The sequence below is a fragment of the Lissotriton helveticus genome, chromosome 3_1 (genome assembly GCF_964261635.1).
Source record: "Lissotriton helveticus chromosome 3_1, aLisHel1.1, whole genome shotgun sequence".
Taxonomy (NCBI): domain Eukaryota; kingdom Metazoa; phylum Chordata; class Amphibia; order Caudata; family Salamandridae; genus Lissotriton; species Lissotriton helveticus.
Window position 1 is genome coordinate 117,949,651 of NC_136061.1, and position 18,893 is coordinate 117,968,543.

Below are 18,893 nucleotides of genomic sequence, written 5' to 3' on the forward strand. Positions count from 1 at the left end.
CTAAAGCACTGCCAAGTTGTCTGAGAGCAACCGCCGCAGCAGCTGTCTGCATTCGACAGTCTGCTGGATTAGTCATGAATAACACTCTGATCGTTATGGTTCCGCATGCAGTAGACATTTTGCTAAATAGGACAAAGACACAACATCTTACTAGCGCTCGACTATCCAGTTACGAACTTACCCTGTTAGCAAGTCACATCCACATAAAGAGGTGTGATACACTCAACCCTGCTACGTTATTACCCATCCCGACAGAGACAGACAAGATCGACAGACATGACTGCTGTTTCAGGACAGAAGAAGAGACAAAGGGGAGAGTAGACTTACAGGACACTCCCCTTCCCGAATGCAATGATACTTTATGGGTTGATGGTTCATGTTTCAAGTTGCCGAATGGTGATACGACTACAGCATATGCCGTAACGACATTACACACCATTGTAGAGACTGCACGCGTTTCCCACAATTCTGCGCAAGCTGCAGAGTTGATTGCGCTTACTAGAGCATGTGTGTTGGCGAAAGGAAAGCGAGTGAATGTGTACACTGACAGCCAATATGCCTTTGGGAGATTGTGGCGTGAACGTGGGTTCCTTACGTCCCATGGTGCAAAGATACAACATGGCCAGTTAGTTAATGAGCTCCTTGAGTCACTCACCTTACCCCTACAAGTCGCCATTATAAAATGCAGTGCACACAAAAAGATTCAGGATGATGTTGGCCGTGGGAATGCATTTGCAGATGAGGTTGCGAAAGAAACTGCAAGGAACACAATGAGTCGGATGTATGTTATGGGTCCCGCCAGATGGACTGCTGATGTAGGAATGTGTGAGGACACCATTGAAAGCGTAAAATCGATACAAGCCGAGGCCACTGAGAACGAGATGAATGAATGGAGAGAAAGCACAGGTAGATTGGATGCGAATGGTTGTTGGGTCGAACTGTCGGAACACCAGCGATGGCTATTACCTAACGCATACGTACTTGCAGTAGTAACGATGGCTCACGGAATGGCACACATCAGTTCGAGAGGAATATGTAAACTATTGGCCCCAGTATAGCAGAATAGCAATATCCCAAAATGTGCAAAGAATGTGGTCGAAAAGTGTATGGTGTGTTTGAAGTACAATCCCGGTAGGGGAACCCCAACTCCAGCTGGTCATTTTGCGCCTCCAACGTATCCGTTCGAGGTTTTGCAGCTCGACTTCATCCACATGGAGAGGTGCAACAATCTAAAGTACGTGCTCGTTGTTGTTTGCGCCTTTTCAAGGTGGGTGGAAGCGTACCCCCTTAAGGACAATACCGCTTTATCAACTGCCAAAGCACTTGTCAAAGAGTTCTTCCCGAGGTTCGGTATGCCTAGAATTGTCTGGAGTGATAACGGAAGTGAATTTGTAGGATGCGTGATGAAGAGAGTGTGTGAGTGTTTAGGCATCCACCAGAAATTCCACGCTGCAAACCACCCCCAATCAGCTGGATTAGTAGAGTGCTACAATGGCACTCTAAAACTCAAACTAGCCAAGATCCAAGCCAGTACAGGTCTTAAATGGCCTGACGCTTTGCCTCTAGCACTCTTGTCAACCAGGACGACTGTCCACTCCAGAATAGGACTTAGCCCCCATGAGATTGTGTTTGGCCGCCCAGCCAACGTCTGGGGCGTGCCAAGACCCAAGAAACTAAGCGAGATAGAACACCCCGTACTGCTTGACTATTTGTGCGAATTGACAACTAAATTACGTGTTTTGCACCAACAGATTCACAGTTCCTCTCCACCAGCCTCTGACGATCCAGGTCACCTCATCGAACCCGGCTCGTGGGTTTTGGTGCGGAATTTCCAGCGCACCAACAACGGACAGCCGAGGTGGACCGGACCGCACCTAGTGTTGCTTTCAACGAGATCTGCTGTTCGGGTGGAAGGCAAGAAGAACTGGGTACATGGGACCCACTGCAAACGGGTCCCTCTACCCCTTCCATACGACCGGTGGGTCAACAAAGGACTTGCCGACTCTGAGACAGAATACGTACCTCGCTTCATCCCTTTCAGCGATGCCCGTTTGAAAGAAACTAGTACCGAAAAGGAGAGTGATCATATTTTGCAAGGACTTGTGTCACCGTCTATGCAATTGGACATTACTGAACCTGAGACGTTGTTTGAAGATCACACCGCACCTGGGAAACGACGATACAACCTACGGTCTAAAGAAAAAAGAGGACTAATAAAAGCTTGATCTAATGTAATTTCCCTTTTTCCCCTAAGAACTATTTTTTGGATTTTCAGCTCTCTCGTCCCAAGGGAACTAGCTCATTTTTGATTTTTCGAACCGCCATCCGGTTCTGCTGCTAGGGTCGCGGTTGAAGTCTGGGGAGTGCAACTGGGAAGTTCTAGGTCCACGGTTCTGATTGGTCCACGGGAGTTACCCCGGACTGAGCCGAGCGCGCTCCCTGGGAGAACCAATCAACCACCGCGGGCAGCAACTAGAGGATGGAGTTTCCAAGGGTAGAGAGACCTGTCAGACTCACGAACTTCGGAAAACAGTTATGCACGATACTGTCCAGAAGGAGATTCCTGATACTATGTGTTTTGATGTTATGTAGCATACTTGTGTTTTTTACCGGTTATACTCTATTCGTATTTAAAGTTACCTTCTCGAATGACACCCAGACACCACCTCCTCCCACTATTTCTCCACACTACTTTCACCCTCTACCTGAACACGAGTCTGCCCGAAGACTCGAATTTGCAAACAACTCTTTCATTCAGCTTCTACACAAACACCAGTCCATAATGAACACGTCAAACTGTTGGATATGCGGACTTATGCCACACACAACCGATAAGGGGATCCCATACTTCATTTTACCATTCAGTTACTATGGTTCTCTGTGGGCTTTCCAGACCATGTTCTTATTCGCCCTAGAACCATACCCGACCAGTTCCGCTGCGAGCGATTCCAGTAACAAGGCACTGATTGCAGGGATAAGAAACATGAGTAGGGATATCGACACATATCTGACAATGCCCAAAGATGAACTGAGTCCCTACACCCGTCGGAACGTGACTAAACATGGGGTTTACCTGATCAAGAGCCAGGCAGCAAGGAAATCCCGCCCAGTTTGGATAGTGCCCCACCGAGGTCACTTATGCTTACAGGGTATTGGTAGGAACCCCACAGCACAGTTAGGAAAGAGCGTTTGCACGGAAACATATGTATTTGCTTCCCGAACTTCCCCTATACTTTTGGCAGCCAAAGGCACGTATTTCGTTTGCCACGACCAAGCCTACACGTGGTTACCCCCTGATTTCTCAGGTACATGTTTTATTTCATTTCTACTGCCTCCCACCTATACGGCCCGAGCAGATTACCACCGGACAAGGACAGCTAGAGGTGTCGTGATTAAAGACGACACCGCGGGTCAGGAATTCGCTGACTTCACAAAGGGTTTTCTGCCATTTTGGGGGCCTATGGTGAACAGCAGGAATATTCGCCAGTTAGCAAGGATAGTTGAATCCGCCGTGACTACGACGGCCGGAGCCCTTGGCAATTTGACAACAGAGCTTCAGTCGGATCGACTTATGACCCTTCAGAACCGAATTGCCTTAGACATCATACTCGCCGATCGTGGTGGTGTGTGTAGAGTCATCCAATCCAGTTGTTGCATTTTCATCCCTGATAACGCACCGACAGTATACCAGGCCATCTCCAAATTACACGAAATATCTGGTTCCCTTCACGTTGAGAAAGGGGATTGGTCCCTGCTGGGGTGGTTCTGGGAGCTGATCACTGCCTGGGGATGGAAAACCTTAATCTTCATTGGGATGATCTTGGCACTTCTGTTCATGTTTTGCTTGTGTATACAGTGTGCTCCTGCACTATGTGGCCTCTGTGCTACTTCGTGTGTACGGAAGCCTGTGTCGCAGGACGAACTGAGTAACAGAATGATGCTACAGCAACATCTCCACGAATTTCTCCATACCGATTTGGACTCAGATTAGCATGAGTTATTGCCTTATATGAGGGCAAAAGGAGGGTCTGTGGTTCTCAAAATCCGGACCCTGTTGTTATCCCGATATCGAGGTCCGATACCCGTGTCACAAAATCTCAACGTACCAAGACGATTTTGGTGTCTATGAACCGATAATGATTAGGACATCATTTCTGTGTATTTGTGTGACAATCGAGGGTTGCCAACACCCCTAAATCACAGTTTCCGTCCCATCCCTTAAAACTCCATTTTGTGAACGGCATCCATCTTGCATCTTGCCCTCATGATAAGTCATTTAAAGGTCGAGCTTGATCCAAATAGACACGTCCACCTTTCGTGACTTTCCCCTGACCTGTCCCAACTGACTCCACTGCCTTCGGCCAGACCTGTTTGGGCAGCTCCCCGCCCAGTGGCCGAATACGATAGCATCAATACATAACATTCCACAAACCATTCACTACGTACAGACCATGCTTTCTGCAAACATGCACCTGTCCGCATTTCTTGTTTATGGCCAGTTTTATGACTGGGTTGTACCTTTCTTTATTGAGGTTTCATCGATATCTGATGGGAGTTCCAGGCCTAACTGGGTAATCTATCAACAAACTGGACATCCAAAATATGGGCTTGCTTACATGACGTCGCTCTTTGTATTATTGTAGAAATATGTGTATAGCCATATCATAAACTTAGGAATTCTTGCTTGCAGCTATATGTTTTGTATATAAGGAGACGGCTGGTTCTGTAAAAACAAACAGTCTCCCTAGAACCTACTCTCCGTGTGGTGTACTTCTGGGACACGTGTTACTTGGTAGCTACCAATAAAACTTGATCTTTGACTGCGACTAGAAGACTCCGTGTTTCTGTGGTCCGGAACAAGGGAGAACTCAGAGATCTTCGGGTGTTATCCCCTGACACCAGCGGGTTCCTAAAAACCCGTTACCTCAAAGGTAAATTATTTTTCTGAAAAATATTTTTGTATTTGGTAATGAGACAATAAATTTACATCTTGGGAGACTGATACACAAAAATAAATTCAAGCAACAGCTGGGAATAGAGGTATAGATAACAATGACCCTTCAATTCACAGCTAAGACATCAACTCCTGGTAAGTATAACTAACAACCAAAAATAATTAATAAACAATGGTCGTATATTGGTGACAACGCAACGCTTATGGAGATGATGTAGGTGTCGACGTTTCGGTCTAATATGCAGTCGTCATGAAGACCATCATCAGGAAAGACATTTCGTTGCAAGAAACTCCCTAAATTAAAATAAACCAAAATTACTAATAATACATATAATTAATCAATAAACTCATACATAATCAAATATTTAAACAGTTATTTATAAAAACTCCAATAAAAACTGCAATTATCGCTCCTGGCGCTGCTTGCTCTTGCAAGGGAAACGCTTTCACTTCTGCCGCCACTTGTTTTCTTTCAAATGATCCTCCCTTCCATCTTTTGCAGGCTTCCTATCCCTTGCTCACTTTGCCACTGGATTCAAGCTAGCCTGGCTGATGATGGCTGATTAGCCAGAAACCGTTCCCAGGATGATTGTTTACGGTCCAGGGAAGACATGGCTTGGCATTTCGGGCTGGACTGTTCCCATGAGGCACAGGGTCAGACTGATTTGCATATGGCCATGTCTGAACTGGGGTGGCGGAGTGAGCTAAAGAATGATGATGGATTGAACCCAGATCAGTTGACTGGGGGTGAGTGCTTGCAATGTTCAACACTCCGTCCATCATCCCCTTTGGTTTTGCTTTTTTCGCCCTAAGTTGGCAGGGTATGCCCAGACGTGGTTCCCTTGCTCACTTTGCCACTGGATTCAAGCTAGCCCGGCTGTCGTCCTCTGATTAGCCAGAAACCTTTCCCAGGATGCTTGTTTCCGGTCCGGGGAAGACATGCCTTGGCAGTTCGGGCTGGACTGTTCCCAATAGGCACAGGGTCAGACTGATTTGCATATGGCCTTGTCCGAACTGGGGTGGCGGAGTGAGCTAAAGAATGATGATTGATTAAACCCAAATCAGTTGACTGGGAGTGACTGCTTGTAATGTACAACACTCCGTCCATCATCCCCTTTGGTTTTGCTTTCCTCTCCCTGAGCACAATCTTCTCCATGTCACATGCATGTTTGCATTGATCTCTATGTATTTATTCTTTTATTGATTTATGCAAGAGTTTTATATAGCGCTAAGGTATCGGAGCGCCTTACAATTATAGTGACGATGACAGGTGAATTTCAGCAAACTACCCACAACTCTTTAGAGAGATCACAACCTCTCCTTCTTTGAAATTTCCACCTCTGTAACCTCACAATACCTATTCTTCTCTCCCTCAGCTCACACGCCCACACCAACCCTCAGCATGAAGGCACATACCTCTTTCACTAAATATCACACCCAACTCCCAACAATCTAATCTACCCCATTAAAAAATCGAGTGAATGCACTGAATGTTTTTTGGTTGAGCCCACTAACCATCAATACCCAATGGCCGTCCACCCGTGTAGTACCCCGACTCGAGCCCAGCCTAAGTGGGGGGTCAGGCGCCGGTATGAGGGTGTCAGCAGCAGGGGTGGGGGTGATGACAGGCTCCTCAGGCACGCTCTCCTTGTCAAGGGCTCCACTCCTTCTCACTCTGACTCCCCCCTCTTCAGGGAAATTTGTTTTAGGAGCAACAGGGAAAGATACACTTCAGCCGTCACGTGACCAGGGCAGGACAACCAGGATTTACCGTAATGTGTAGAATTACCGGGCCCGCCTGAAGCGACAGCTTAGTGTGTGGGGGTAGGACAGGGGAGCGCGCTGGGGCGATACTCCCTCCCGGTGTTCGGGTGGAAAGTTTAGGGGGTGCCACGGGATACAGCGGCTGCACGGGTCCTGGGACTGTGCACATGGCTGCCCCAGAGATTGGTGCTAATGGAGGGTGGTGCTGCATGGGTCCTGCTGTCGCCACCTTTCCAAAGCTATTTCAAGGACTTCGAGAATAAAGGTGAACCTGTTATGGAGCAAGTCTAAAAGCGCCATTGAGTTGCGTGGGCTGCATGCAATTATATTAAACGCAGGTCGAGACATGTTTATATAAATAAAGGATACACGTTGAATGAGCACATCCTAACAGGGCCGGCCTTAGGCATGTGCAAGCTGTGCACCTGCACAGGGCCACCAAACCCCAGGGGCCACCACGCCAATATATATCCTTAATATATTAATCCTCTGAGGATGGATACATATTTGCGTGGTGGCCCATGGCAGGGATTTGGCGGCCTCCGGCTCTGTTCCACTTCCAAACACCCTGACCCCCCACCCCTTCACTGGCCTCCGCACTGCACCCCGCCCGGACCCCCTCTTCCGGGGGCCCCTACCTACGCTCCCTGCCCAGGGCCACCATGAGCCTCGAGCCGCCCCTGATCCTAAAATTAGGGATATAGCTGCAAAGTAACAATATGCATTTAGAGCAAGAAGACTGAACAGTGCGAGCCACCATAGTATTTTACTGGCGTTACTGTGCTTAATGCTCTTTTATACCCAGGCCGGTAAAAAAATATTGAATTCAGCCCAAAGCAGGTACTTTTACCCTCTTCCATAATAATTGAAACAGCAAATAGTTTACATTAGAAACTCACTACTTGGATGCTAAGGCATGTTCCATGATTTACAGTAAATTTCCATTGAAATCAATGGAAACTCCATGACGAGTTACCCTTGTCATTAGCATCCAAGTGGTTAATAAAATGGCTCTAGAGCTGTGCGAATGAAACCAATTTAAGTAAACCAAGACAGATTTATGTTAAAAATGAAAACAGGATTTCCGAGTTTAAATAAAGTAATTTACATGGCACAGTCCTTCCAGAAATTCAAACCATGAACAAATGACAGGCATTTTTCTACTAAAAGTTGGTAGCCCTAGGTAGGGGATTAGTAGAATGCTATTATAAAGATAAACAGCGCCTGACAAGAACAAGCATTTGGGACCTTATAAGTGTTCAGCCATGCAACAGTTAATGTTGTTGCAGTAAGGATATTGTGCTGCATAACTAAATACTTTTAAGGTCCCAAAGGCGAGACCTATTGGCTATGCCAATGCTTGCTTTTTCTTTGCTACCTCCTTTATCCTCATTTTGGTCCCCGTTTTATTCCCAGTGCTGTTTCCTCAATTCCTGTTTCTTTGTCTACATTTATTCACCTTTTAGTTTAGCGGTACCGTGACCTTAGAACTAGAAAACGACTTCACACTTCTGCCTTTTAAAAAAAAAAATATATATATACATATACATACATATATATATACACGCACACACACACACACACACCTTTGTATCATAATCCTCCTGGATTTGCGAGTGTGTTTTGGGAATCGTTTTTCAGCTTAGTACTTACATTTTCCTACACTTTTCACGATATTGGCAGCATTGAATTTCAACATTTTGGGTTTACACATTTGGTGTTCTCAAATACTTTTTTCCAACTTAATTGAACACTACTTTGAAATTGGCAAGTTCTTTGCCTAGTCTTCATGACTTATCCGCTCTCAATGATAAACTGCCATTGTTTTGACCTGAAAACAATTTCCCTTTCCTCAAACGCAGAAAAGAGACCCTCTCGCTTCCTCCTTTTCATGCTTCCTCGATCTGATTGCTAAAAAGGGAAATTTCCAAAATTTTGTAAGGTAGTATTTATTGGGTTATTTCCCCCTTAGCTCAAATCTTCCACTGTTCCCATACTTCTTTCCACTGATTTACATATATAAAAAAAACATGCGATTCTTACATTTCACCTGTATGCCATAGGCTGATTTTAAATAGGTTTTGTCACAAAGCATTCGTATGTGTGGTGCATTAGTTTCAAGAGTTTGCCTTTTCACAGAGGCTACATTTTATTCCAGGTCTACGTGGAACATATCAGGGAGTAACAGCTACGGTTCTCAAACAAGGATCCAACCAGGCCATCCGCTTCTTCGTGATGACATCCTTGCGGAACTGGTATAAAGGTAACATCAACATTATTATAGTACTCCTTGTTGCCAATAAGAACTTCACAGGAAGTTGCTGCTGTCACTGTACCTGGGCAGGAATTGATGGCGAGAGAGATTCATTTTCTTCATTGGTGAATGTGAAAAATAAAGGGGCGATAGAACGGAAAAATGTGTGGCTGCTCAGAAAGTAAAGATAAATGTAAAGCACTGAGGACCAGAGGAAATCATTGGTAAAGAAAGCATGTGAGCTTTTAATCAAAATAATAAAAGTCTGCAGTTTTGAAACTGTTGCCTAACCTACCTAAGTGATGTTTGATATTACTGAATGAGAAAATGAGCTCTCGCACGAAATTGGGTCCACAAGAAGGAAGCATTTGCATCAGCACAAGTGGCACGGTGTTAACTGTCTGCCATTTTGTTTTCTCGAATGTGATTTCCAGTATAGATCTTGGTTTTGGAAATGGTAACTATATAGAATTGGAATTGGAATTGGAATTGGAAGGTTCTTATATAGCGCATGGCTACTCGGGAGCATCCCAGCGCTTAAAAAAGATGGAAGTTGATGCAAAGACTAGGAAAGAGAGAAGGGTGGATTATGGCCTGGGAAACAATGAAGTTTTTAGTTGTTTTCGGAACATCAGAAGGCTGGGTTCTAGACGGAGTGATAATGGTAGGGCGTTCCATAGTTTTGCTGCATTTCGGGAGAAAAGGCGGTCCCCAGACCGGGCTTTATTGGTCCTGGGCATTATGAGGAGGTTTTGATGGTTGGACCGAAGGTGCCTGGTTGGAATGTATGGTTTGATCATATCCTTCAAAATGGGGGGGCCGTTCCCCTGAAGTGTTTTGTGGACCAGACAGAGGGTCTTGAAATGGATTCGCTCCTTTATGGGGAGCCAATGTAAGGCCCTTAATGCAGGGGCTGCGGTGATACGACGGCTGGTTCCGGTGAGTAGCCTTGCTGCAGAGTTTTGAGCTATCTGCAGTTGGCGGATCACTGAGGCGGGGGCTCCTAGGTAGAGAGCATTCCCATAGTCCAGCCTAGAAAGAATGAGGGACTGGACTATGGTTTTCTTCGCAGTTTCCGGCAACTGGGGGAGAATTTTCCGGATTGTTTTTATTAGACCGAAGCACGTAGCCACTGTCTTTTTCGCCTGAGTTTTAAAGGAGAGCTCTGTGTCAAGCCAGATCCCTAGGCTTTTTATCTCCGCTTTGGGGGTGGGTCCGGGTCCCATACAGGGAGGCCACATGGAGGGGGTGTCAAAGGAGGCCTTTCTTCCGAGCAACATCAGCTCGGTCTTTCCTCCATTCAGTTTTAATTGGGAGGCATCCATCCATCCTGCGACTTCAACCAGGCAGCTACAGAGATTGTTTTGAGGGGGGTCTGCCTGGGTGAGTGAGACTACCAGCTGGGTATCGTCAGCGTAGCTCACCAATTGGATTCCGAAAGGGGCTACTACCTCTGCCAAGGGTGCCATGTACACATTAAACAGTGTGGGGCTGAGGGAAGAACCCTGTGGCACCCCACACTGCAATGGTATTGGGAGGGAGCAGTTGGTGTCTGAGAAGACTTTAAAGAATCTGTTACTGAGAAAAGATTCAAGCCATACGAGAGCTTTGCCTGTAACTCCAATTCTCTCTAGGCGGGCGAGTAGGACACGGTGATTGACCGTGTCGAAGGCGGCGCTGAGGTCCAGGAGGATAATGGCCGCACTGCCACCTGCGTCCAGAATTCTCCTGGATACCTCAACCACCCTCAGCAAGGCTGTCTCCGTTCCCTGTCCCTTTCGGAAGCCTGTTTGTGTAGGATGGAGCAGGTTTTGAGACTCCAAGTATGATGCCAGTTGTTTGTTGACCCACTTTTCGGCCAGCTTGCTAATGCCGGGGAGAAGGGAAATGGGGCGGTAATTAGAGAAATCTTCAGGGTTGAGGTTTGGTTTTTTTAACAAGGCCTTTACCATGGCTAGTTTCCAATCTTGAGGGACTATCCCAGAGTCCAAGGAGCTGTTAACCAGATCAATGATATTTCTACTGACCTGGGGAAGGACCAGTTTCAGAATGGACATAGGAGCGGGATCAAGAGGGGAGCCACTCTTTATGGAATTGAAAAGGGAGGGGAAAAGTTCGTCACTGAGGGGGTGAAAAAATGCTAAACGGGGTGAGGTGGGATTAGTATCGTCCCTCGATGGAGGGTTGGACGCTACTTCTGATGGTGGGGGGAGGGAAAGTAGAATTGTTTCAATTTTCGTGGCAAAGAAATTTGCTAAATCATTACAACGAGCACCGGATTTTTCCGGGGAGAAGTCGGATGTAGGGGGGTCAGGGACCTTGATCAATGTTTTTACAATTTGAAACATTTCTCTCGGAGCATTGGCAGATTTCTCAACTTTTTCGGCGTAAAAGGTGGATTTGGCTTCATTGAGTGCCCTCTTGTATTTCTTGATAGTGAGTTTGTACTTGATTTTTTTCTCCTCATTGAAAAGTTTCCGCCATTGTCTTTCTTCTCGTTTACACTCCTGTTTAAGGAGTCTCAGCTCTGGATTGAACCAGGGCTGTTTATTCGGACCTTTTTTCTTAGCGATGCGTGTTTTAGGAAGCACACTGTCTAATGATTGTTCTATCCATTGATTAAAATCAGTGTTGGCTTTGTCAATATTTTGACTATTTATGGGTTCGCTCTGTTTCAATGAGTCTATCCAATCGTTAGGCTCTAACTTTGTCCAGCGCCTACCTAGAATTTTATGGAGGGGCTGATTGGTACAAGGTCTGTTCATTTTCCATATGAATGGTACTACCATATGGTCTGACCAGGGGATAGAATAAGGTACAGATGTGGACAGATTCGCGACATTGGAGAAAATTGGGTCCAAAAGATTACCCTTGGAATGAGTGGGGTGTTGAACAATCAAGTTGAGTTGGCATGCGGCTAAGTCTTTAGTTAATTCCATGGCGATGGTGTCTGAAGGGTTATTGAAATGGAGATTCAAGTCTCCTAATAATATAAAATTAGATACCTTAGTGGCCGAGTCCAGAATGGTTTCGGTTAGTCCTTCTATGAATTGGCCAATCGGGCCGGGGGGGCGATAAATTAAAAGTCCGGAAATAGATTGTTCAGGAGAGTGGGAGATAGAGAATAATGTGCTCTCACAATCTTGGATAGTCGTGTTAGTCAGGCGGCAGGTTAGATGTTCCCTATACAAAATGGCGATCCCTCCGCCAACTTTAATTTCTCGGTCTTTATGTTGGATCAGGTATCCGGCGGGTAAGGCCTGTATGATGTCGGGGCCAGAGGACGGGCCAAGCCACGTTTCTGTTAGAAACAGAACATCCACGTTTAGATCTTCAGTCAGAAGAGCTATTTCTGTGGCGTGCCTTGGCAAAGAGCGGCAATTAACTAGTGCCATCTTTAGAGCAGTGTCTGCTGTCTTCTTTTCTTGTACTGGCGTCGTTTTGGTAACGGCCTCGGTGGCACTGAAAGGGCAGTTATTACAGGAGGAGGGCCCGAGGCTTAGGTCAATCGAATGACTGCAAGATGATGGGAGTGTCCTCATAAGCGTAAGTAACTGTGAGCGGGAGTATAGTATAGGACCTAAGGAACTAGCATCAGGGGATTTTGGCCCTAGGCCCGACTGTGCGCGAACGGGCGCAAACGGGCATGACTCTGGCACGACTCCGGCGCAGATCCGGCGCGCCCGCTGACCGCGTCCGCTGCGCGGAGTCATCCCTGCCCGTTTTTATAGTGCTGGGAATCGCGTCACGAATTGAGACCGACCCAAGATGGCCGCCAAAACCGGTGCTCTGCTCTCGGCGTCAATACTCGGCCGAGAGCAGGTCCGGATCAAGGATAACGGGGGAAACAGGGGTCTGAGGCGCCACTGAGCGCAAGGGAAGTCACAGGGGGATCATGAGACACCTATTCCGGTCAGGTGTAGCAATTAAGCACATACACAATTTTTTAAATTTTTAAAATCAATTAAAAGAAGTAGAAGGGTAAGAGACCTCCCGGCTTCCGCCTCAGGAGGGTGAAAATGCGTGCAAGTATGAATTACTAGCACTCTCCCTACGCGTCCCTTTTATAGTGCTGGGAATCGCGTCACGAATTGAGACCGACCCAAGATGGCCGCCAAAACCGGTGCTCTGCTCTCGGCGTCAATACTCGGCCGAGAGCAGGTCCGGATCAAGGATAACGGGGGAAACAGGGGTCTGAGGCGCCACTGAGCGCAAGGGAAGTCACAGGGGGATCATGAGACACCTATTCCGGTCAGGTGTAGCAATTAAGCACATACACAATTTTTTTAATTTTTAAAATCAATTAAAAGAAGTTGAAGGGTAAGAGACCTCCCGGCTTCCGCCTCAGGAGGGTGAAAATGCGTGCAAGTATGAATTACTAGCACTCTCCCTACGCGTCCCTTTTATAGTGCTGGGAATCGCGTCACGAATTGAGACCGACCCAAGATGGCCGCCAAAACCGGTGCTCTGCTCTCGGCGTCAATACTCGGCCGAGAGCAGGTCCGGATCAAGGATAACGGGGGAAACAGGGGTCTGAGGCGCCACTGAGCGCAAGGGAAGTCACAGGGGGATCATGAGACACCTATTCCGGTCAGGTGTAGCAATTAAGCACATACACAATTTTTTTAATTTTTAAAATCAATTAAAAGAAGTAGAAGGGTAAGAGACCTCCCGGCTTCCGCCTCAGGAGGGTGAAAATGCGTGCAAGTATGAATTACTAGCACTCTCCCTACGCGTCCCTTTTATAGTGCTGGGAATCGCGTCACGAATTGAGACCGACCCAAGATGGCCGCCAAAACCGGTGCTCTGCTCTCGGCGATAATACTCGGCCGAGAGCAGGTCCGGATCAAGGATAACGGGGGAAACAGGGGTCTGAGGCGCCACTGAGCGCAAGGGAAGTCACAGGGGGATCATGAGACACCTATTCCGGTCAGGTGTAGCAATTAAGCACATACACAATTTTTTTAATTTTTAAAATCAATTAAAAGAAGTAGAAGGGTAAGAGACCTCCCGGCTTCCGCCTCAGGAGGGTGAAAATGCGTGCAAGTATGAATTACTAGCACTCTCCCTACGCGTCCCTTTTATAGTGCTGGGAATCGCGTCACGAATTGAGACCGACCCAAGATGGCCGCCAAAACCGGTGCTCTGCTCTCGGCGTCAATACTCGGCCGAGAGCAGGTCCGGATCAAGGATAACGGGGGAAACAGGGGTCTGAGGCGCCACTGAGCGCAAGGGAAGTCACAGGGGGATCATGAGACACCTATTCCGGTCAGGTGTAGCAATTAAGCACATACACAATTTTTTTAATTTTTAAAATCAATTAAAAGAAGTAGAAGGGTAAGAGACCTCCCGGCTTCCGCCTCAGGAGGGTGAAAATGCGTGCAAGTATGAATTACTAGCACTCTCCCTACGCGTCCCTTTTATAGTGCTGGGAATCGCGTCACGAATTGAGACCGACCCAAGATGGCCGCCAAAACCGGTGCTCTGCTCTCGGCGTCAATACTCGGCCGAGAGCAGGTCCGGATCAAGGATAACGGGGGAAACAGGGGTCTGAGGCGCCACTGAGCGCAAGGGAAGTCACAGGGGGATCATGAGACACCTATTCCGGTCAGGTGTAGCAATTAAGCACATACACAATTTTTTTAATTTTTAAAATCAATTAAAAGAAGTAGAAGGGTAAGAGACCTCCCGGCTTCCGCCTCAGGAGGGTGAAAATGCGTGCAAGTATGAATTACTAGCACTCTCCCTACGCGTCCCTTTTATAGTGCTGGGAATCGCGTCACGAATTGAGACCGACCCAAGATGGCCGCCAAAACCGGTGCTCTGCTCTCGGCGTCAATACTCGGCCGAGAGCAGGTCCGGATCAAGGATAACGGGGGAAACAGGGGTCTGAGGCGCCACTGAGCGCAAGGGAAGTCACAGGGGGATCATGAGACACCTATTCCGGTCAGGTGTAGCAATTAAGCACATACACAATTTTTTTAATTTTTAAAATCAATTAAAAGAAGTAGAAGGGTAAGAGACCTCCCGGCTTCCGCCTCAGGAGGGTGAAAATGCGTGCAAGTATGAATTACTAGCACTCTCCCTACGCGTCCCTTTTATAGTGCTGGAAATCGCGTCACGAATTGAGACCGACCCAAGATGGCCGCCAAAACCGGTGCTCTGCTCTCGGCGTCAATACTCGGCCGAGAGCAGGTCCGGATCAAGGATAACGGGGGAAACAGGGGTCTGAGGCGCCACTGAGCGCAAGGGAAGTCACAGGGGGATCATGAGACACCTATTCCGGTCAGGTGTAGCAATTAAGCACATACACAATTTTTTTAATTTTTAAAATCAATTAAAAGAAGTAGAAGGGTAAGAGACCTCCCGGCTTCCGCCTCAGGAGGGTGAAAATGCGTGCAAGTATGAATTATGACTCCTGTGTCCTTGCTAAGCATTTTTGAGCCCGTGGCTGCAGTGCCAAGTAGGCCTACTGAATGGTTTGTAAATGCTCAAATGGCTACTAAGTATTCCTTGCTGACCACTGTGGGATGGCAATAACATTCCACAATATCTCTGTTGGACCTCTTTCCCCACCTGGCTTTGTCCATTGTTAATACTTTACTGATACCCGTACCTGCAGCGTGTGAAGGTCAGTTCACCATTGTGGCCATGCCAGAATAATTCATACTCCAGACGAGAGGTCGGCAGCTGTTAGGGAACAGTCTGTGTGGAGGTTGGAGCAACAAAATATAGACAGATCCATCAATGGTAGGAGAATGCAACTGAGAAGGAAGCCTGCAAATAATTTAGAAAGGCAGAGCCCAAACAGGCAACATGGAAACACAGATCACCAAGTGCAGCAAAAGAGATCTGTAAAATCGATTGCATTTGGGTCCAAGACGAGCTGTGGGTGCTTTGCTAAATAAGATGTCGTGGAGTATAGAGTACAGGTGCAGTGCTGCTTTAGTCCGAAAAGAAATTGTCCCCGTCCAGGCTGTGAATAGGATCATGGATATCACCATAGTGCCTTTATATTGATCACTCTGCTGGATTGTTTGGTTTTCCTGACTGTCAGTTTATATTAGCAGGATAATATATTGAAAAGATATCATATGTTTATTCATTGTTCTAATATGGGTTAGGGGATATCTGGTGACCTTCTGCACAAATGGATAATCTCAGATTCATGTCCAGAGGCTACGGTCGTGTGCCAGTAGATTCTGTGGCCTCTTTCTGCTGACCTTCAGTTGTTTGTCGTACATAAGTCATCTAGGTGGCTTCCAGGGTGTTGGAGCTGATAGCCTTATTCATTCTTTCTTATTTGGGACTTTCATTTTAAGCTTATGTGCTCCCACAAAACCATTACTGAGGTTTCACTCAAATGCAGGGTTCCACTTCTTGATCAAGGCTGCATCGATCCACCAATTCTCTGGAGTTACTCAAAGATTCGTTGAGGGCTCAACTCTGTGTGGTAAATCTGCAACAGTTGTTGCCTCATTGAAAGTAGGTCCATCTGTCTCCTTGTTTCATGCTGCCCTGTGCTTTCCTCACTATATCTTTTGCAGGTGCTAGTCTTGCTTCTGTACATTTCAAGAAGGTGGCGGGTGGGAAACCCGCTGGCTTTCATTTAGCTACTCCGATTTTAAAATATTTTTTTCTGCAAGGGTATCATGTTACTCTTAAAATCTGTTGTTTACTCCATCTTCTCAAGTATATTTTTTTACAAATGGTTTTTAGAGGGATTTCCTTACCTGATTGATTTCCCTGGTGAGGGCTTGACGAATAATCTTCTGTTATGTTCAGCTCTTCATTACACCCTAAAGCTCCCTTTCTTTTCTCCCTCAAGATTGCTCTCACTAAAGAAGCATCTAAGCCTAAAACCTCTGGGTGTATCTTGGAATAAAGGGCGACATTAGTCAGACTGACTATGTCAGTCAGTAACTTGACTTAGTTGAGATGTTGGGCTGGGGAAATAAAGGACACTTTTTATTTCTAGATCGACTCAGTTCTGAATTTTGTTTACTTCTCTTCTTCTGTTTCTTGTTTCCAGCCATTGACAATCTAGAACCATTATGTGGCGGGGCAACACAATTCTCCTTCAAGTCTGATGGAATGAGAAGCAAGTGCACAATGAGTCCCACACATACATTCATATGGTCATTTTGTCTTGCATATGGTTTTTTCACACGCATCATAGTTTCCGTCCTGTGTTAAACCTTTTGCCAAGCTCAAACCTTCCTTTTTTAGTACATATAAGTCTACCCTGGGGTAGGCCCTAGACCGCTCTGAGGGCAGCGTAAAAAGTTGGACATTTACTTTGAACTTTTACCTGTCCTTTTCGTTTTTCAATACTGCAAGGCATTCTTCTCCCATTGGATAACATTGGAATTACCTTATTACATTTTATAAGTGTAATTTCCAAATGGGAAAAGTTAACTGGGTCATGTTAGTGTCTCTGGACACCAAATTTAAAGTCCTCACTGATGGTAAAGTTAGATTTAAAATTACAATTTTGAAAATTCCACTTTTAGAAAGTTGTTATATTCTTGCTTTAGCCATTAAGTGTCTGTAGTGTGCCTCTGGGTCACATCACTGGATGTAGGTGGCAGTTGAGCTTTGTGTATTCCGCCTAGACAGGTGGGTGGGAGGATCTGGGCACAACCCCACTTACACTTGAATAGGCTGTATCCTGTCTCCACACAATGAGCTTCATACCCACTGTAGTTAGTCTGTAACTAGAGACAGGAAGGCATGCATCTGCATCTAGAAGCTAATCCACACTTCAAAGGCACAATTTTGTATAAAAGAAGAACTTTAGACACCAACTCTTCAGTACACTTGTGGACCAGTGGGTACTCTGCCAGAATGTACTGCTGTACTACTACAAGGACTACCACTCCTGCTGGATTGCTGCTCCAAAGAAACTGCTGCCCAGATTTGCTTACCTGCTGTCTTCTTGCCTGGGGAAGAACTAGACCTACAACTTCATCTTGAACCTAGGGCCCCAGAGTGACTCCAAGGGCTAGTCTGCCTACCTCCTGATTGGAGCCTCAGAGACTTAAAAGGCTCCCCAACCAGCTCCTGGACGCAGCTGCAGTGAGTTCCTGACTTCCAAGTGGTGCCTCTCAGGTTTTGGACCCTTGGTGTGGCTCACGTGCTCTTAAATTAAGCTTTTGGGGTCTTAGTGACTGCGAATGGACCCGTTCACACCGAGACTGCACCACTTGCACTGAAATTCAGCGTAACCCGCCGCCAGCCTGCATCTTATCATAGTAAGCATTGATCGCCCGCAGGGGAGTGCCAACGCGAAGTACTCGTCTTGCTGTTGGCGCCACGCTGACTACTGCCCGCAACACTATCCTTGTTCCTCGTGACCCTCTGGAATGCACAAAACTTAAGAAGGTAATACCTCAGTGGGATTAATCTGGGACTGTATCAGACCCGCGGGGTTTACAAACATAACATGAACAAGACTCTGCAATGTATGTGTTTAGGGTGTGTACATTAAGCTGTAAAGCAGTGGGACCCTATATATGGTAGCTGGAGTTACTGTTCATCCTAATGTTACAGGCCCCATGATCACCATTCAAGCAATATGTGGTTACTCCACAGGTCTTTAGATGCTTCATGAGTTGGAGGTGGAGGAGTTATGTGTATGTAATGAGGTCGTGGTGAGGGGACACCTCACAGTTATACCCAAGGGCAGTCTTAGTGTCTGAAAGGTTTCTAGGCTGAATCCAAGTTTGGGATATTGGTTTGCGCTGTGACCAGTATTGGAACAGAGTTATGCTTAGGCGATCTATGTAAGAGTGTTACACATAATGAGAACACGAAGAAGCTGATCATCAAGAAAGCTAGAACGATAAAATTGATGTTCGCTCTATGTGAGAGATGTGGGATCGAGTACTGCCCTTAAAAAGGAAAAAAGAACATGTATTT

The 18,893-nt window shown here is 46.4% G+C and overlaps 1 protein-coding gene across 1 annotated transcript in view; it reads left to right on the top strand.

Moving 5' to 3' along the window:
* LOC144822165 (tricarboxylate transport protein, mitochondrial-like) overlaps positions 1-18,893 on the top strand; it is a 224,103-nt gene that overhangs the window by 184,665 nt on the left and 20,545 nt on the right. The window contains exon 6 of the mRNA XM_078679338.1: positions 8,877-8,981. Within this exon, the coding sequence (XP_078535464.1) occupies positions 8,877-8,981 (105 nt within the window). The remainder of the gene's footprint in view (positions 1-8,876; positions 8,982-18,893) is intronic.